General features: G+C 34.2%; 1 protein-coding gene across 1 annotated transcript in view; it reads left to right on the top strand.

Moving 5' to 3' along the window:
• Positions 1–21897, top strand: part of CNTLN (centlein) — a 284413-nt gene that overhangs the window by 160603 nt on the left and 101913 nt on the right. The window contains exons 14-15 of the mRNA XM_045562693.1: positions 7519–7610; positions 14382–14917. Coding sequence (XP_045418649.1) covers positions 7519–7610; positions 14382–14917 — 628 coding nt within the window. The remainder of the gene's footprint in view (positions 1–7518; positions 7611–14381; positions 14918–21897) is intronic.

Raw genomic sequence — 21897 nt, 5'->3', positions numbered from 1 at the left:
TTTCAACTGTATTTATATTCAAGGGACAAATTGGCTGGGTATAATTTTATTGGGTAGCACCTTTTTTTCCCCCAGAACTTTCTAGATGTTATTCATTTTTAGACTAGGCAGTGCTATGGAAATGTGTCATGGAGAGCTGTTTCATTTCCCCTTCCTCTCCTATGTTACTCCCTGCTTTGTATGTGACTTGCTTTTGCTAAGTGACACCTGAAGATTTATTTTTTATACTTGATATTCAAAAATTTAAGTAGAATATATCTTGCTATAATTTGTTCTAAATCATATTTTCCTGGAATACTTATGCATTTGTTATTTGTCAATTAAAATCTTTCCATTCTAAGGATTTTTTATATATATTTTTGCATATTTATTCTATTTTTATATTCTAATTCAATGATATCAGTTGTCTTTATGTTAGATTATTTTTTGTCTGGGCTTTATATCTGTTTTCTTATAGTTTTTTAATCTTTGTCATTTTCTTATGTATTCAGTTTATCTCAAGACTTTCCTTCCTCCGCAATTCAACTTTTAGGCATGTATATTCTTTCTTTTGTTCTTTCTGTTATTTTTATTAAATCTGCAATGAGTTTTTTGGTCTTTATTTATTGGCTCAATTTTTCAACTTCCTGTTTTGTTTCCTTTGGATGTTGTATTATCTCTTGTGAGCTTATATTTTTTTAAATTCAGTGTTTTGGTAAGTTATTTTCTTCCTTCAATTGTGTTTTTTTCCAGATTGGATTTTAAATCTGCATTTTGTTAAATGTATACAGTTCACTCCACCTATTAGTGTTTCCTAGTCTAGAGAAGGGTCACCCAGGGTTTCAAATTGTCTGACTTCAGCAGAAAGTCTTAGATCTTACCAGGCCTGGTAGCTTTCAATTTTTTTTCTTTGCTGACAACCATTTCTACTGCTCTTTATTCCTTTCTACAGATCCATACTTCGATCTGATATTATTTTCTTTCTACCTGAAGGACCTCCTTTAATTCCTTATAGTGCACATTTGCTGGTGATGAATTCTTTCAGCTTTTGAACACTTGAGAAAAAAAATCTATTTCATCTGCATTTTTGAAAGGTATTTTCACTAAGTATAGAATTCTGCATTGACAATTTTTTGTTTGTTTTGTTTTATTCTGTTGTAGTTTAAAAAATTTACTGTCTTCTGGCTTGAATTGTTTCTAATGAGAACTCCACTCTCATTCTTATCTTTGTTTGACTGTACATAATGTGTCCTTTTTATTCTTTCCTGGTGGGAGCAAGAACTACTCCTGGGCCTTTATGAGCTTTGAAGATTGTTTCTGCTAATCCTTTTGGGTGCTTTATTCCTTGAACTTGGATAGTTTTCTCACATGGATGTGTTGATTAGTACTTAGCCAAAGACTCAGAGGGGGACCCTCTATAGATTTTCAGAGCTCCCCTTGTCTTTGAGCAGATTTCTCCTCTATGGCAGTTTGTCTTGTAAATATGACAAACATATGTCCTAATCTCAGGCCCAGGCCGAAGAGGCAGTGATTACCTGGGCATGTTGTTTTCCAGGTGGGTGTTGGAAACTTCCAAAGGGCTGTCAGAAACACACAATTTCTTAAGTTCTAGGCTTATAACAGACACGTGTTCATTTATATCCACATTCCCTTAGTCAAAGCAAATCACCTAGCTAAACATCAGTGGAGCAGGGATCTACATTCTTTCCATGAATGTAGAGGAGAAGGAAGTAAGCATTTGCTGAGTAATAATCTACCACAGTGTGATATAAAACTATAAACCAATGAGAGAAAGTATGCTAGGGCTATTATTATGTGTTGCAAGTATTTGGCTTTCTAAATGGTCTGGCCCAATCTAGAAATAAAGCATCTAGGATGGAGTAAATGGATCATAAATTTCAGATTGGCCTTATTAAATATTAACTGGAAAAGAAAACACTAGGTCTTACATTTGAGTTTAGAATTTCTGGCAAGTATCTCAAGTTTACTTACTATTAAGGAAAGATTGTGATGGATACATACCAAAAGGAACCTGACCAAAAAATCAGGCCTTGGGTAATGATCATCATATTTTAATTTAGAGACAAGTCAAGAGAACACTTTCAGGCACATTCATGTTTTTTTCAAATAAAGCCAACATTTTTTCAACAACAATAAAAATATCAAAATATCATTTATTTCTTAGAATAATTAATATTAAGTAATTCTTTCTCTCTCTCTCCTTTTCTTTTTTTTTTTTGAGACAGGGTCTTGCTCTGACACCCAGGCTAGAGTGCAGTGGCATTATCATAGCTCACTAGCAACCTCAAATGCCTGGCCTCGAATGATCCTTCTGCCTCAGCCTTCCAACTGGCCAGGACTATAAGCACATCCCAACATGCCTGGCTAATTTTTCTAATTTTTTTTTTTTTTTGTAGAGATATGGTCTTGTTCTTGCCCAGGCTGGTCTCTAACTGCCTGGTCTCAAGCAATCCTCTTGCCTCAGCCTCCCAAAGTGCTAGGATTACATATGTGTGCCACCGTGCCCGGGCAATATTAAGTAATTCTTTATGTCCATAATTTTATGCACAGTCATTAATCTATTGAGGATATACCTAGTACCTAGACATTTAAAGAGAATAAAAAAGAATTGTTCTAAACCCATGCAATATATATTATCAAGACAGGGAAGGTCAGACTATGGTTTTGTTTTATAATGCTTATAATTGCTATCTGATACGGCATAAGGGCATTCCTGCCAGCCCTACTCTTGGTATGTTAATTTTCAGACTTCCTGATCTCATATTATTCCCTTATTTAGTGACTTCCTACTAATAATAGAATAAAGCCTAAATGTCATTATCCCACTGAAAACCAGCCCTTCCCTACCATTTTAGCCTTATCTTTTAAGTATTTAGTGTTATTTTTCTACCTTAGAACTGAAAAATCAGCATAACAAAACCCCAAATTTGCTTTACCATTTAGTATCGCTGGACCATTGTGCACAGTACTCTCTTCCTTTCCTTGTAAATTCCATCCGGAAAACACATACTCACCTTTAACAGTTGGACTGAAGCATAACCTCCCATCTGAAGACTTTCCCTGTTCTCCTTTTTGTGCCCTCAATGTATTCTATATGCCTTGTATATATAAAATGTATACTTTTTATATATATGTATGCATATGTACATGATCTGTATACAGCTTTTTAGTAGCTACTGTTGTGCTTAAGATCATACGTCCTTGTAGTTGTTACATTAAAAAAGAAAATATATAGGAAAACTAATGAAAAAAAGATTAAAAATAAGAACTTTAAAATTAAGAAATTATTTTTTAAAGAAGCATGCCTATAGTCCCAGCTACTCGGGAGGCTGAGGCAGGAAGATTGCTTGGGCCCAGGAGTTGAGGTTGCAGTGAGCTATGATGATGCCACTGAACTCTAGCCTGGGCAAAAGAGTGAGACCCTGTCTCAAAAGAGAAAAAAAGAAACAAAAATATTAATGTTAGGAATATAGGAAAAGATTAAAATCAATTGAAACACAGGTATATTAACTAAAACAGGTAAGTTGTAACATGAAACGAAATACACAATTTAAAATGTTAAACTTCACAAAACTTCACAAAATCATTGAAATGTAAAAATAATAATTCAAGTGTAATAAAACACCGGAAAGTAGAAAATAAACAGCTAAAATATTTTAAAGTTATGTTTAAAGAAGCATAAAGTAACAAGAGGGTGTTACACATGGCCTCCAAGCTAGAGGAATTAAAGATAGTATATTCTAATCTCCTTAATTCATTCATGTCAATTAATGAGATCAAGGGCACCTCATTAAAGACATTTTATTTTTAATACAAAGAAGCCTCTTTATTGGTTGTAGTTTGCAATGAAGAAAAAGCTTCCTATCCTACTATTTCATTACCGCTCTTCCTAGAAAAAGATAACTTTCGTTGTCCTGGAAACCTCCTTTTCAGAATAGTAGCTGGTAACAAAAATGGCCTTCTTTTCTTTCAACTTTAACTGGTTGAATAAGTTTTTCCTAAGGCTCTGCCTAGGTCAAGTCAAAGGGGATGAGTTGGGTCTCAAGAAATATGAGCCAAGTATAACAGTCACATCAAATGACTGAGATTCTCTCTTATCCAACAGAAATAGGATTTGTTTCGTGCTGTACCATCTCATTCATCACAAATGGGACTTCATTTTTCATTGGCTTATGGTTACTTCTCAGAGGAGATGGGTTCTAATTATAGCTGGCTGATCTGATTTTATCTTACCTAGGCAACAATGTTTAATTAACACAAAAACCAAAAATTTTTTCCTGGCAGGTCTTGCTTGATTATTGCCTATTTATCCTTAATTTGTTTATCTGAAACAGTACTCTGAGCTGTTTTTACTCACACTTCTGATACCAATTCTGTGGGGTTTTTTTCCTCTACCCAACAACCAATTCTCTGATTCTCCAGACACCAATTGGGTATCCTACAATTCAGTTTAATGCTGACTCTAATTACTTGGAGTTAGTGCAGACCCACAGGTGAAGAACTCAGTCCCACAAGACTGTCCCTACTTCATATGCTAGTTGCAAGTCCCATATTTCCACCTGTATTTCTGACCAACTGACTATAAATTGGAGGTTCCTACAACCTCAGATTTGGTAATTTGCTAGAATGGCTCAGAAAAGTGCTTTAGGTACTATGACTGGTTAATTAAAAAGGATACAACTCAGGAAAAGCTAAGTGGAAGAGATGTGTAGGGCAATGTATAGGGGAAGGAACACAAAGCTTCCATGCTTTCTGGTCATGCTATCTTCCCGTAACCTAGATGTCTTCACCAGTGTGAAAGTTCTCCAAACCCATTATTTAGGATTTTTCACGGAGGTTCCATTACGTAGGCAATATTGATTAAATCATTTCCATTAGTGATTGAACTGCAGAAGTCTTGGGATGGAACTAATCTCATGGTTTCTTCCTCTGGATACTAGTCTCCATCCTGAAGCTATCTATAAGTCCACCAAGAATCAGCTTATTAGGCATAAACTCTGGTATGGTTGAAGGGGACTTGTTATGAATAACAAAAGATGCTCTTAATACTCAGGAAATTCCAAAGGTTTTGGAAGTTCTGTGTCAAGGACTGGGGACGAAACCCAAATACAATGGGCCCTCTGTATCCATGGGTTCCACATCCCTGAAATCAACAAATTGCAGATCAAAAATAATTGAAAAAAAATTTGCATCCCTACTGAACACATACAGACTTTTCTTTCTTGTCATTATTCCCTAAACAATATAGTATAACAACTATTTATATAGCATTTACATTGTACTAGTTACTGTAAGTATTATGAAGATGATTTAAAGTATATGGGAGTATGTGCCTAGGTTATAATGCAAATACTACATTATTCTATATTAGGGACCTGAGAATCCTTGAGTTTTGGTATCCTAGGGAGATCCTGGAACCAATCTCCCACAGATACCAAAGGACAACTGTGTATGTTTCTTATTGTAGCACAAATACCTTCCAAAGTAAAACCTAATCACTATGACTCTTATTTTACTTTTCCTAAAAGTGACATAAAAATAGTAGTATTCTTTATGATATTGCCCACACACAAGTTAACACCTATTTCCCTTTCCTAATCTCCCAAACTGATATAATCACAAACAGATGTTTAGGAAAATTGCAAAGGAAGCATCAAATTAAGATCAGGAAAAATATAAAGATAAGAAAAAGAGAGAAGAAACCCCTGAGAAAATATAAATCATAATGAATTTTTATAGTAGTAAAAAAGTAAAGCATTTAAAACTGAAATATTAAAAACACATGTCCAATAAAGTGGAGCACATGCTCATACATCCATCATAAGAAAAAAATAGAAGTATGTATTGCTAACTAGGTCCTCTTGGTTCATCTCCCAAATAATGAGATCTTTGAAGAGGAAGAGAATCAACAGGCAGAGAATTGAATACTTGTTTCTTTCCATGGTGTGGGCCTAGCTGCTTGAGTATTCTATATAAACCTCCGAAGGTGAGAAACAAACTTTTCAGCAGAAAACTACAGGTGAACATGGTTAGTCAGTCCACCAGTGGGCTTTGTACACACCCAGGAGCAAAAAAACAGCAAATTCATTTTTAAATCAATCTTCAACATTTATTTTATTGGAGTTATTTAGCTATTATTATCGCTCTTTGCTCTTAAATATAGAACTATTATTTTATATTTGAGTAAATATTTCACTCAGAACTATAGCAGATATTTAAATGACTAGAAAGGATGAATTGTATTTGCATATTATTTCTATATTGCTGAAAGAGTGTTGTAAATGAATTCAGCACCATGGTGTTAGGGGACTTGAAGAAGAAACTTGGGAACTGATAGATTATTATCAAGGTAAAGGTACTTATTCCCCTGGCGGCAAATTCTACCTATTTTAGCTTTTATTATCCTTAGGATAGTGTTCTATTTATTTCATGAGTACAGAAGTTTTAATTGGGTATGTCATGTTTCAAAGACAAAAGAAATGCCTAATTCACTCTAACAAACTTGTTAGTCACTGTTTATACCAAGAGAATTTCTACTCTACAGAGAATAATATTGTTTTCTGTTTCCTTTGTTGATAAATCAAAGTTTTACACTGACCTACAGTAGTCAAGCATACTTTAAAGCAAAATCATCTCAGGCTAACACAGATTTGTATCCTTTTAGCTTTATGTATTCTTTCTGTTCCTTTTTTTATTCTTTAAGAAATGTTGTATCCCAAAACTAAATCAGTAAGAAAATGGTATTTAAATCTGTCATTGTAATTTATTTTTCTGATAAGAAAAGAGCAATTTCTGGATTTTAGAATAATTTAATTTTAATGATATTAACTGAAGTTTTAGGATTATTTTTTTCCTTTAAGCTTGTCCAGTTACTGGCAAATTTTTCTTGGTTCAAAGGGTTTTGGTATTTAAATGCATGGCTAGTATAGGAATGATTTGTAGAAATAACTTTGCCCATATACCTGGCTTTCTATTTGTTATGAATTCTTAGATTTTTAGATATGCGATTTTTATGGTTTACCCTGCCTAGTGTATGATCTTTCACTTGAAGAAAAGGTGGTGGTAGGGGGTGTAACAGTTTCAGTCCACCCTAATTCTGTTGCTGTTTGCTTTGTTCAGCAATCACTGTGATCCTCCTGGCAGGGAACAAGATCCAGAGAACAAAACTAGTAGTGACTGTATAGATAAAAAGGCAGTGAATTCTGCTTTTAAGGCAAAGGGGGAATAGGCTACAAAGGAATGAAAATAGGAATAAAAGTGTAGCATTGTTAACCTGCAGATCTATTGTACTTTTGAAAATCTTACACTGCAGAAAAAAATGCGACACTACAAAGATTCATAGTTATGTTACTGAAAATCTTAAAAAGGGTCACCGTTTAGTTACTAGCCAAATACTTGACCAGAAAATAGCGTAGATTATTCATAATTGAAAAGCTGTAGAACCTTTTTCATTAAAATGACAGGACAGTGTTTCAGCAGTATACAAGGTACCATAATATATTATTTATTCTCTACCAGAACAACTCTTTAGATACGGTGAAGATGGTGAGGTCAAGAAGAGTACTCCAGAGAAGAATGGGAAAGAAATGTTGGAGCAGACATTACAGAAGGTAATCTAATCTTTAAGATATTGAGCTGAGCAAGTTAAATCTGAATTTTAACATAAAGGATTATATTTTAAAACGAGGGCTCATGAACTTAAACCTTGTATGAATTCTTAATTTAAATTCATAATTCAAAATCATTGGCTTGCCAAAATGGGGTAAAAAAAATCAATGTTAGCGAAATAAATGTGTAAACACTTGTGCTTCCATTGACATACATTAAAAATATTTTCAAAGATGAAATGGAGGGAGTGAAAACAATAGAAATTATAAAAATTTAGATTATATGTATTAGTTACAACTTAGCAGTTTAAGTTTAAAATGGGTCATAATGAGATCTATGCTACACTTCAACAAAAACAGAGATTTACAATATTTTAACTAAAAACTGAGCATAGTTATAGCTCTACCACAGTAAAATGGTAATATGTTTATAAGTTTAATTTTAAACTATAAAATATACATGACTTATCTCATTTTAGATAAAAATTTATGCCTATATGATTTAGAATAGCTTTCTGTTTTAATAAGACCATGTAAACCCCATGGTCATGATACAGCATGCTATCATTCATAGTAAAATACTGTTTTAAAATCCTAACATTTACCTTTGCAATTTTATACTTAATATTTTTGTGTGTGTGTGTGTGTAGATATATATAGTTATCAAGTTCAATTAAGTGAACTAGATTATATTAACACTTTTTGTTATTGTTATAAAGAAAATGCTCTTTAAATAGTTTATTCTTATAAGTGATATTTGGGTACATTGGATTGATTTTGTTTTTTACAAATCTTTAATACTTAGAGAAAGCTTGAAATGTACAAATATATAAACAAAAATATTAATGTAGCTACTTATAGTTCTTGTATCTGTGAACTGACTTGGAAATCTAGTGATTTGCAGCAGATGATGTGATTCCTTGTACTTCTAACACTTGCCATATGGTTAGGCAACAAAGGCTGTCATCTCATTATTACTGAATGGTACACATCAGGTTAACATAACAACACAGAGAACAAGAAATGCTCATGTTCGTTTATCTTAAGGTTAAATGAGTAATTGAAATAATCTAAGCACTATCAGCTAGGATGCCATACAATTTATACTAGCTTAACATCTTTGTTTCAGAATAATATTTTTGTTTGGCAGATTTTGTATAGTTTTTATTTCTATATATCTATATGTAATACTATCTGACTATTTATTACCTTAGGGTAGAAACCCTAAAGAAAGCCATTATTTCCTTCCAACTGCCATAAATAACTACTACCATAGTGGATCTAGAAATATATTTTAAGGCCTGAAAAGCCAACATGAATTATTTTCATTGGACCATATGTCAAATTAGCATACAAATTTGTCACTATTTTATTAATATATTAACCTAATGCAATTGTATCAGTCATGATTTAATTCCTAATGTTTTTTTTATTTTAAAAGGAAGTATATGAAACTCACTAAAAATGGATTTAAAATACAGTAATAAGATGAAAACAATATAGTATAAAATAGAAATGAAACCTATAAGATAATTATGTTTAAAATAATGTATTAAAATTTCATACTGTTATTGGCTACATTGTTTCTCCTCGGAATTTATATGTTGGAGCCCTAATCTCAGTATCTCAGAATGTATTAATAACTGTATTTGGAGTTGGGGTCTTTGAAGAGGTAATTATGCTATAATGAAGTTATTAGAGTGGGCCCTAATTCAATATGACTGATATCCTTATAAGAAAAGGTAATTAGGATACAGGCAAACACAAAGGGAAGACCATGTGAAGATATAGGGAAAAGATTACCATTTACAAGCAAAGGAGAGAGCCCTCAGAAGAAACGAACCCTGCTGACACCTTGATCTTAGACTTCTAGACTCCAAAACAGTAAGAAAATAAGTTTCTGTTGTTTAAGCCACTCACTCTGTGGTACTTTATTATGGCAGCCCGAACGAACTAATATATGCAACTCCACAATGTCAAGTGTTTTATTTCTAGTTTGAAAGACCCATCTCTTAATTGTTTTAAATAAATGTTCAGTACTGAAAGAAAATATGGGCTTGAGCTGATTTGTAGCATACAAACCAAATACCTTTAACAGTTCCCCAGACTTTCATTCTCAAATACATATTGAAATTTAGCTTTGTTTTTTTGGAGGCTTAAAATCAGTTTAACAATTTTGGAGAATATACCTTGAATAACACTTTAATAGGCTCTGTGGACTTTCCATTTTCAAAGTCTTTAGAAGTATTGTCTGTTTTGTTGTTTGTCTTCCATTTCAAACTTAAATACGAGTGATTTTGACCAGTTCCCATGATTTAACATAGCTTCACATCACGTAGTTAACAGACTTTAAAACCACAGACATTTTCAGTTGGTATCTGTAGGGGCAAAAAGATGTGATGCCATTCCTTACCCGTCATAAGGATCATGGTCGACACTCCTATGACAAAGGACAGGTTAGCAAGAGAAAAGGATAACAAATTCATTTAGTTCAAGTTTTAGGTAACATGGGAAGCTTCAGAAACAAAAATCCAAAAGAACCAAGGAAAACCATATATATGCTTAAGTTCAATGAAGAACGGATAGCAGCATAGAAATGTGTTTGGACATAAGGGTATGATCTAATGGTAGTAGACTGGGAGGAAACACAGCAAGTCCTGTCTGCTCAGGTTCTTCTCGGCCTCCCTGTGTAACATTCCTTCCCCCCAGATATGAGGGAGGACCCCTCTGGAATTAGGGTCTTCAAGGGAGAAAGGAAAAGGAAGAGAGTGACCTTTCTAGGTCTTATGGCTTGCTTTGGGGGAGAGGAGTTCTAGTTCCTATTACCTACCTTGGGGAAGAAGAATTCTGCTTTCTGTGACTCACTTCAAGGAAGAAAAAGGGGTGGGAGACAGGAGGACAGGAGAAGATCAGAGAGACCTTGCTTCTGAGGCCCTTCTAGTGTCCTTCAGTTCAAAGTACTCAGCATGCCAAGGTGCCATACTTTGGAGTGTTTTCTGATCCCCATCTTATGTAAAATTTCGTGAGTTGTCTCCAAACTTAAGTGGATTTTAGTCAAAAGAAAAAAATAATGCTAATTTTCAGAACTGAAATCTCAAATTTAAGATGTTTGTTATATTTGTTTATAAAATATTTTATTTTAATTCAATGTATAAAGCTGATTTAATGGCTAATTCAGAATACTTTCCATGAGTAATTATATTTTAGCTAAAGTAATTTTATTAGGTAGATGTTAAGATTAATAATGATAGAAATAATAATAATGATAATAAATTGTTTAGGACTTACCGTCTGTCAGGAATTGTGGTTTATGATCACTTTTAATACTCACAACAAACCGGCAAGGTAGGTGTTACTATTCCCATTTCACAGATGAGGAAACTAAAGGTAAAATAGGTTAAATATTTTACCAGCTAAAGCAATCAGAGCTGGAAGTGAGATGTAAACCTGACTCAAAATTCTATTTCCCCTCGACCACACTGTTTTTTATACTACCACTGTCAAAGTAAATTAAAAAAGGTATGATTGCTTACTTGCATAAAATATATTTTTAAAAAATGGAGTATATTCTACTCACTCCACCCTGGAATCTAACAAGTTAAAATATATATATATATTTTATAAAAAGTATGCTGTTGTTTGGGGAAGTGATTAAAGATCCACCGAGGGAAACTGAAGAGTGTATAAAGAGATTGTATTTATTATTTGTCTGTAATATAGTTTACTAAATGGAGAATACAATTTGGAGGTAGTGTGATTTGGAAGAAGTAAAAAGGATTCAGCCAGAGTTTGTGTATTATTGAATTCTGTACTTTTTTTTCACATTAGCCGCTCTCCAGTAAAGTATTTGCATTGAGAAGGAACAATAGAATCTCTTTCACAGAAATACACAGAGGTCTTCAATAGTCTGGTACAAAATTTTTCAGATACCTTTATCCCAGTCAAGATAAATCCTATAAGGACATAGGTTCAGTAGGAGGTAAGTATATTATACTGTGGAATAGAAGTGATTAAAATTAGGTGAGATTGTTCATATTGTGCTAGGAAATATCCATGTCCCAGGATAGGATAGCCAATCAATAAATGACTGTTGATTTAAATGAAGGGAGTTGAACTCATAGGGAGTATAGAAGGAGAGGTAAATCAAACATGACTGAAACTCATGTTTAGGAAACAACTTACATCTTCACCATAATAAGTAATGTTCAGTAAACTGGAAAGTGTTAAGAATATGCATAAGTTTTATCCTATGTAATTCTGGAATATTATTATTTCAAGTCATTGGTTATTGTTTTAGCCCTTTCAAGCTGCTATGACAAAATGCTAATAAACTGAGTAGCTTATAAACAAAAGAAATTTATTTCTCACAGTTTTGGAGGCTGGGAAGTCCAAGATCAGGGTTCTCACAGATTTGATATCTGGTGAGGGCCTCTTTTCTGGATCATAGATGTTAGCTTCTAGCAGGTCCTGATGGTGGAAGGAGCTCGCTAGCTCTCTGAGGTCTCTTTTATAAAGGCACTAATCCCATTCATGAGGGAGGAGTCCTCATGACCTAATCATTTCGCAAGACCCCCACCTCATAATACTATCATATTGGTAATTAGGTTTCAACATATGAATTTTGCTGGGACACAAGCATTCAGACCATTGCAGTTGTCAATACATCAGAGATGTTTCTCCTGTGAACGATTTGTTATTATTCTTTTGAGACAAGGCTTTGCTGTGTCACCCAGGCTAGAGTGCAGTGGCATCATCATAGCTCACTGCATCCTCAAACTCCTGGGCTCAAATGATCCTCCTGCCTCAGCCTTCCAAGTAGCTGGGACTATAGGTGTGCGCCACTACACCTGGCTAATTTTTCTAATTTTTGTAGAGATGAGGTCTCGGACTTGCTCAGGCTGATCTCGAACTCCTAACCTCAAGCCATCCTCCTGGCTCAGTCTCCCAGAGTGCTAAAATTATAGGCATGAGCCACCCACCATGCCCAGCCTTAGAATTTGTTTTAAAAGTAAATATGAATCCATATATTTTGAAATCATTTAGATTTCTTGCTTGTCTCCATTTTTTTTTCTTGACTCTAATTCCTTAGTGCTGTAAGTCCTAGCCAGAGCAATCAGACAAGAAAGGGAAATCAAGGGCACCCAAATGGGAGCAGAAGAGGTCAAATTATCACTCTTTTCTGACAATATGATCTTATATCTAGAAAACCCCAAAGATTCTGCTATGAGACTACTGGAATTGATAAACAAATTCAGCAAAGTCTCAGATTACAAAATCAATGTACAGAAATCAGTAGCATTCCTACACACCAACAACAGTCAAACTGAGAACCAAATCAAAGACTCAATACCCTTCACAATAGCAACAAAGAAAAAAAAATACCTAGGAATGTATTTAACTGAGGTAAGAGACCTCTACAGGGAGAACTACAAAACACTGAGGAAGGAAATAGCAGAGGACGTAAAGAGGTCGAAAACCATACCATGCTCATGGGTCGGCAGAATCAACATTGTTAAAATGTCTATACTACCCAAAGTGATCTATAGATTCAATGCAATCCCTATTAAAATACCAACATCATTTTTTGCAGATTTAGAAAAATAATTCTATGCTTCGTATGGAACCAGAGAAGACCCTGTATAGCAAAAGAATTCTTAAGCCAAAAGAACAAATTGGGAGGCATCAATTTACCAGACTCCTTTTTCATTTTCTATATAAGTCTGGGTAACTTTTCTTTCTCAGATGGCTTGTGGAGCAGTGGGAGAGACACAAAATCCTGAATTTGAATGCAGTTCAGTCCAGGAAAGGTTTACCTCTGTGAAATTTAAGTTTTCAGAATCTCTCTTTCCTGTTCTGGAAAGGTATTTATTGGTTCTGCTTACCTCATGTTTTTAAAATGATTAGAAGAGATCATGTTTATAAAACTACTTGTAAAAAGTGAAATGTACTTTACAAGCAATAGGGCTAGTTATTTATTTTTGTACTCAAGAATTAGAATTAATTGTTCTTTCCTTTATGTTTAGACTTATGACACTTAGATCATATCCTTTATTAGATTTATATATGCAAATGTCTGTCTTTTCAAATAGATTTTGAGATTCCTGAAGGTCAGGAAGTATATACTACCATTGCTATGTCCTAGCACAAGAACATTGTTTATTGAAATAAATTGAAACAATTAAATGTACATGCAATCTTGAAATCATTGTAATTTAAAATTTTTAGACTTTTTTTTGTAAAATGTTCCTTTATTGTGTAAACTAAGGACCACATGAGTACTAAAATTATATTTTTCTAATTTAGAAAAAAGCAGCCTCAGTACATTATTTTGTATTTAGTCATTACTTTTTCATATGATTGTTAAATATTGAAGAAAAATGTTATTTATTAATACAGTTTGTATATATACCTACTTTTAGACTTTTTATATAAATTGTTTTTCTCTGAAATATTTTTTTCACAGTGAATAGAATATATAGCCAAAGCATTTATGATCTGAGAAAACTCTGCAGTTTATTAGCATACTTAGTTCTGTGTCACTTTGTGTAGAATTTTAACTTCTTTTACCATCTGTCCTTTATTCAACAGATGTATTATTGCATTTTTGAATGTATTCATCTATACCACCTTAGAATTATTTAGAAATTAAGTACTTTAGATTTATTTTGTCCTTGTGTTAAGTGCAATTTTTCTTTCCTAAGTTAGAAATGATAATAAAAATACAGTAGCTTATGGTGCTGGATTTTTAAGAGTGAATTAAATTTTTCTGTTTAGGTCATAGAGTTGGAAAATCGGCTAAAATCTTTTGAGAGAAAGTCAAGAAGATTAAAAGAAGGGAATAAAAGATTAATGAAAGAAAATCATTTCTTGAAATCCCTCTTAAAACAGCAGCAAGAAGAGGCAGAGACCAGAGAAAAAGAGCTAAGACAGCTACTAAAGGAAAGCAAAGATGTAGAAAAAGACAAAACTGAACTTCAAGTAAAAATCACTGAGCTGGAGAGAGAAGTCACTTCCTTAAGGAGACATGTGGCAGAAGCTAATGCATTGAGAAATGAAAATGAAGAGTTGATGAACCCAGTGGAGAAACTGCACCACTCAGCAGACAAAGCTAAATCTGAGATGGCCACCACAGAAGTGAGATCTAGACAATTCGATTGTAAGACAACCACTACCAAGGTTAAATTTAAAGCTGCCAAGAAAAAGTGCTCTGTGGGTCATCACCACACTGTTCTCAATCACTCCATCAAGGTTATGAGCAATGTATTTGAGAACCTCAGCAAGGACGGTTGGGAGGATGTGAGTGAAAGCAGGTAAGGCTCTCATTAACTTAGCTCTGTGGTGGGGACACTGTGCATATGTAAAGCACCGGCAAATGGAGATTGAATTTCAACTACTGTTGATTTGGTATTCAGAAAAAATACTGTCAGATCCTTTGAAATATCTTGGGAGGTCTTGTTCTGAGCTTATTGACTGAAATTTGCATGCAAAATTAGCCACAACTGCATGAGTATTTGAATAGGTGCCAGGAAACCCAAAAGAAGGCAATGCTTGATTTCTTCCAGTGATGCTATTTTCATGCAGTCATGAGGCTTGAAATTGACAGTTTGGCAGGTTGATTTAATTTGCTGGCCCTTTGCATATTCACCACTGACAGCTAAGGATTCCCAGGCAAGCCTACTAAGTCGGTTTAGTTATCTTGTGACATGCCAACCTGGGAGGAGAAACATTTTTCCCCTTTAATTTAGTTAGATAAATTTTGAATGACCCATTTCAGCTTGTTACCAGATGTCTACAAGCTGTTTAACATCCTTTAAATTAAGAACCATCTTCACTAATTATTTCATGTATGTATTATGCAAAGTCATTGTACTAACTTTAATTGAATGGTGGTTAAAAATTAGTTCTTTAAAGTTATAGCTCTACAGATTCCTAGTCTGAAGTTATATACCCCTAGTGAATAGCAACAGGAGAATACTAAAAATCTATAATATTTCTTTCTCTTACCCCTGGCTATACATTCATATATGCATTTGAAGCACATCATCAGTAAAGCCACAGAGGAAAATGAATGATAGAACACCTCTTTTTATATCTAGACAATAGGGAAGTTTAGTGTTGCCAGAGTTGCTAACAAATTGTTCAGTTTGCCATGATTTTAAACATTCTACCTTGTTTTATGACATATTTCCTCTTATTTTTCCTAGTTTTTTGTTTTATTTTGGTTTTATAAGCCCTAATAGTGATTCTGTTTTAGATTTATGATGCCTCTGGATAGTTTTCTTAATCACAGACATAGAACTGAAAATTATTTTAAAACATGGTTCCCAAACTTGTTTGCATATTAGAATCACCTGGAGGTCTTATAAAACTTCCAAAGCTCAGGCCACACCCTAAACCAATTAAATTATAACTTTTGGGTTGGGATACAGGCTTCAGTATTTTTTGAAGCTTCCCAGCTGGATTCAATGTGCAGACAACTTCAAGAAGTGCTGTGTTATATTATCATCAGGTCAAGCCTCTTGTCTTCAGGCAGTTAAAGAAACTTAAAAAACAAATTTGTGAAGGTAAGGCAGAAGGACCAAATCTGCATTTCCATTTCCACCTTACCCAGGTTCTTTTTCCCTGCTCTGAAAAGCAATTAGAGATAAAAGCCTCCTTAACTTAAAACCCACTAAGCATTTATCTGTATCTTCAAGGAAATTCTAGTTTCAGCTACTAATTATATCTCAGGCATTTGGTACTACCATACTATTCATAATATAGTGGTGCAGTTTACTTATGTGTGAATACATATGTAGGAAAAAATATGTGAAATTTTGGTAATACGCTCAGTTTTCCTTTCTTCATATTAGTGCATGTGCATAAGATCACATATTTTGTGAGGTGTATCGTACAATATCTCTTAAAATATAGGATCATCATTTAAGTTATTTAGCCTCGAAACTTGGTTTTTACTCTGTGATAAGTGTTGAATTTCCTGCTTGACAGAACACTCTCAGGAATCACTCAACTGCAATAAATTCTCAAACAATTAGAAATCCTGCAATGAAATTTCAGGGACTTCAGAAGATTCTATTTCTTTTTAGCTTTTCATAGTCTGAAATATAAGAAAGTTACTTGGATACTGAGAATAATAGAACTTAGTGTATACATAATTTACTATATATGATACTATGTTGGATAATTATTACCCTATTAATATTTATTTCCCATAGTTGCATAGTATTTACAAAAGTATCCCCATTCAGTGATAGGTGGTAATCAGGAGTTGTTTATACCATCAAGAAGAAAAACAGAATTTCAGTATTTCTAGCAAATTAAAGAAAGAAAAATGAAATTTGTAAAGAAAAGCAGAGGAATAAGAATTGATTAAGTAGATTATGCCATCCCAAAATATGCCAGTCTGGCATAAAGATTATTTTGAGCTGAAGCCAATTGAGAAAAAGTATTAATAGATAAAGAAAACTCTCTACTCTTCCCCTAAAAACAGGACATAAAGTTGTAAAGGTTTTCTTTTTCCTCTTTCTACCAAGAAGGGACAAAAGTTAATCACAGGAGATAACTTTAGACCCTAATCAGCCTGCAAATGACATCAGAGAAATCTCCGTAACAAACTTCACTTTGTAGCTTTCATCTACCATTAGTTTCCTACATATTTGCCTTCCCACAATTTGCTGCCCCTTGGAACTCAGGGTCTTTTTCCTTTATCTTATCACTTCTTTAAAAATTTATTGTTCTTTATTGAAAATGCCATATAAACTGGAGTTCTAAGCCCCGTCTATAAATTACTCACTTCCTGATCATCCCATGTATTATATCTGTGATACACATGTTAATAAAATTTTTTGTTTTTCTCTTGTTAATCTGTCTTTTGTTATGTTACAGTTGAGAATTTAGAAAGGTAGAAGGAAAATCATTTTTTTCCATCCTACTATTATAGTTTCTACCTCCATTTTCTCTTATCATTAGATTTTTTCTTTAATTGCCTGGTCACATTTCCCAAAGATATTATAAACATTTGTGATTCTCTGTCTTTATCCTACCTGACTTGATGTTTCTCCCTACCAGTGCTTTTTATTCTCATTCAAAATTATTTTAAAAGACACTAGTGATCTTGGATCTTCCCTTTTATTTTTGCTTCAGGAATATCATGCCACTTCGAATCTTTAAACATTTTCAACCTTAGCCCTAAGGCCCTTTCCATCTTTCTTCCATTTTCACTGATAAAGCCATATGTTCACTCACATTACCACCTTTATTAAACAGATGATTCCAACTGATGGGATTCAGGACATGCTACCCAAAAATATAGCTGAAGGAATTTGAGAAATGGCAGGTTCTGAAAGACTCTCTGACCTTCTCTCCTCCCAGTTATAGGACTCTCATGTGAGAGGTACCCTGCCTATACCAGAGGAAAAGAGCTTCTTTATCTCCAAAGACAGAGGAATACCAAGAGGAATCTGAATTAGCAGGCCTTGCTAAGTGTCCCCCAGTTTACTATACTTACCTCATACTCTTTTGTCGTATCACATTTTTCCATGACTTTCTACTTTTCATCAAACCTAGTATAAGAACACTCAGGCTTAACCATTTCTTAGGGTGTTCATTTCCTTATGAAGCCTCCTTTGTCATATAAAACTTATCTTAAGTAAATTTGTATGCTTTTCTCTTGTTAATCTGTCTTTTGTTACAGAGTCCCAGACAAGAACATAGATGAGTAAAGGAAAAGCTTTTAATCCTCCCCAACATAACCCTACCATTATTTAGAGTACATTTTAGGATTAGGAACATGGAATCTGTGGCCAATCTGTGTTTGTTCAAATCCTGACTCTAACATCCTGTAGCTGTGTGACCAGAGGCATGTTATTTGACCTGTCTCTGCCTCAGTTTCTTCATCCATACGATAGGCATAATGATAGGACCATATTCATGGATACCTTGTGAGAAATAAATAGAATAATACATTAAAGTAGTACTTGAAACATGTTGAGTACGGTATAAGTGCTTGCTATTATTATCACAATGAATTGTTTTTGGTAATCTGCAGCTCCCCCCATCCCATGCCCAAGATATTTGTCTCTGTGTGTGAAGTTTGTATGTATGTATTTATTTATTTATTTACTCATTCCCAGTTATGGTCAAGAATGCTAAAAATTCTTCAATGGAACAGGATAGTCTCACATATAAAATATTTGTTTTCCACAAATTGCCATGCCGGTACAGGTCCAGCGTTTTGGCCTGCATTTTGCTGTTGTTTATAGAGTTTACAAATGAGTATTCAGTGAACATCTCTTAGTAAACTTGTTTCAGCTACAATAATTTGTTTCTCAAGCTGATTTTAATTCTACCCAGATTTCTTCAGTGGAGTTAGTGGAACCATTAGTTTTATGATTGCAAAGATTTTTGATCTTGGGAAATTTTATACTGTTATTTTTTTAATGACCTATTCTTCCCTTTGACCCTCATTCAAGTCCTGATTCTGCTATGTTCTTTGTGAAATTTATCAAAATAGATGTATCTGTACTTTCTTACAATAATAATCCTGCTTTGGGTTCCTAGCACTTAATCCTAGATTACTGTAGATCTGAATTCCATAGAACTTTGCCCATATTTAATTTCTTGACACAGTAGCTTAGGATAAAGTAGTAGAGTTCCTCTCATGTTGTTTAGTTTTTGATGGAAGACCAAACTATATGCATAGCAGACTGTGAAGAATAAATAAATAAATTCATTTAATCATTTAATAATATTTATTGACTATCTGACTACCTAATACTGTACAGTACATAAAGTAAAGTCCATATACATTAGAGATTTAATGAAAGAATGAAAGTTATAAAAGTATTATAAGAAATTACAAGATTACTTGTTTATAACCTTAGAGCATCTCTAGAAAACATACTTAAACAAGACATGAAAATGCAAAGCCAGATATGAAAAAAATTAATAAAACTTTAAATGTCTGTATGATAAAAGACAATATAAAAACAGTTAAAAGTCAAATGACTAACCGGGAGAAGGTATTCACAACATATAAAGAAAATGAAGGATAAATATCTAGAATATTTAAAGATCTACAAATTGTTATATAGAAAGACAAGTCAATAGAAAATGGACAGTGGTTTGGACAAGGAAATATTAATGGCTTGGGAAGGCGATTCAGTGAACAAAATATTCTGAATATGTCTGTAGCAGACAGAGATGATATCTGGAGCCTCTGACAAGCATGTCAAGAACCATATAGACACCTAAGGCCATGCCCTGTTAACAACTATTTTCCATTTTAAAAGCTGGTTCTGGACAGGCATGGTACCTCAGGTCTCTAATCCCAGTACTTTGGGCTGAGAAGGCAGTAGGATCACTTGAACCCAGGAGTTCAAGACCAGCCTGGGCAACACAGTGAGACTTTGTCTCTACAAAAAATAAAAAAAAAAATAGTCGGGCATGATAGCATGCACCTGTAGTCCCAGCTACTGGGGAGGCTGAGCCAGGAGGACCGCTTGAGCCTTTGGAGTTGGAGGTTGTAGTAAGCTATAATTGCATCACTGCATTCCATGCTGGGTGACAGAGTGAGACCCTGCCTCCAAAACAAAACAAAACAAAAAAAGCTGGTACTATTGGGAAGGGGCTGCAGCAATGGCAGATTTTCTGTCTCCACAAATCCCCCATCAAAATAAAACCAATAGGAGAGCATAACCAAAAACTCAAGGAAAGGATAGTGTCTACAGAAGAACTAGGTAACAAACCCAGAATATGAGCAGGTGGGGACAAACACCAACAGCTATAAGACCTGCCTGGTATCAGGAGAGGGAAAATTGGTGTTTGATGTCTTGAGAACAGAAAAATATAGTCTCTAAGCAGACATTGACTGGAAAACACAGCAAGACAATCTAAGAATGACAACTGAAACTAGGAGGGGATTCTGTAGGATGTAGTTTGCAAGTGAATGTCAGAGAATCATTATAATATCTAGCATGCTGAGACAGCATATCTCCTGTGAACTACCTATACCAAAAAACCAAAACTTCCATGCTGAACCAAGCCTCACAGTGAGGAGATGCCACTGTGCAAAGAAACTAAATTGAGTATTATAGGGACAGTAACCTCCTGTAGTGCTCTATTTTGTGTGTTAACTTGGAGGATGTTTTTGGGTGAAATTAACATTTAAATCAGTGAGCTTTGGGTAAAGCACATTTTCCTCCAGAATAGAGATGGGCCTTATCCAATCAGTTGAAGGCCTGTATAGAACAGAAAGAGTGGCTTCTTTAAGCAAGAAAGAATTCTCTAGCAGCCTGCCTTCAGATTTCATCTGTACCATCAGCTCTCCTGAGTCTCTCCTGGTTCTCTGCTTGCTGACATTTGGACTGAAACTGCACTGTCAGCTCTCTTGGGTTTCCAGCCTACTGGCCCATACTGCAGATTTTGGATTTCCTAGCCTCCATAATGACAGGAGCCAATTCCTTGAAAAAAATAAAATAAAACATATATACTCACACACATGCACACATACACACACACATATATGCTATTGGTTCTGATTTCATTTTTTATGGCTGAATAGTATTCCATTATGTATTTATAACACATTTTCTTTATTCGGTCATCTGTTGATGGGCACTTAGGTTGATTCCGTATCTTTGCTATTGTGAACAGTTATGCAAGAAACATATGAGTGCAGTTATTTTTTGATATATTGATTTCTTTCCCTTTGGGTAGATACCCAGGAGATTGAGTAGATTGCTGGATGGGATGGTAATTCTATTTTAGTTCTTTGAGAAATATTCATACTGTTTTCCATAGAGGTTGTACCACTTTGCATTCCCAGCAACAGTGTATATGTGTTCCCTTATCTCAGCATCTTTGCCAACCCTTGTTATTTTTTGTCTTTTTAATGATAACCATTCTGACTGTGTTAAGAGGATATCTCATTGTGGTTTTAATTGGTATTTCTCTGATGATTAGTGATATGGAGCATTTTTTCATATACTTGTCCATTTGTGTGTCCTCTTTTGAAAAATGTCTATTCACATCCTTTGCTTACTTTTTAATGTGACAATTATTTTTGTGGTGAGTTGTTTTAGTTCCTTATATATTCTGAGTATTAGTCCCCTGTGAGATGCATTATTTGCAAATATTTTCTCATATTCTACAGGTTGTCTTTTAATGCTGCTGATTATTTCTTTTGCTATGCAGAAGCTTTTTAGTTTAATTAAATCCCATTTGTCTATTTTCATTTTTGTTGTGCTTTTGAAGTCTTAGTCATAAATTATTTGCCTAGACCAATGTCTGG

This window comes from Lemur catta, chromosome 10 (genome assembly GCF_020740605.2).
Source record: "Lemur catta isolate mLemCat1 chromosome 10, mLemCat1.pri, whole genome shotgun sequence".
In the NCBI taxonomy this organism is placed as follows: domain Eukaryota; kingdom Metazoa; phylum Chordata; class Mammalia; order Primates; family Lemuridae; genus Lemur; species Lemur catta.
The sequence above is the reverse complement of the archived record's forward strand: the minus strand, read 5'-3'. Positions and strand labels throughout refer to the sequence as shown.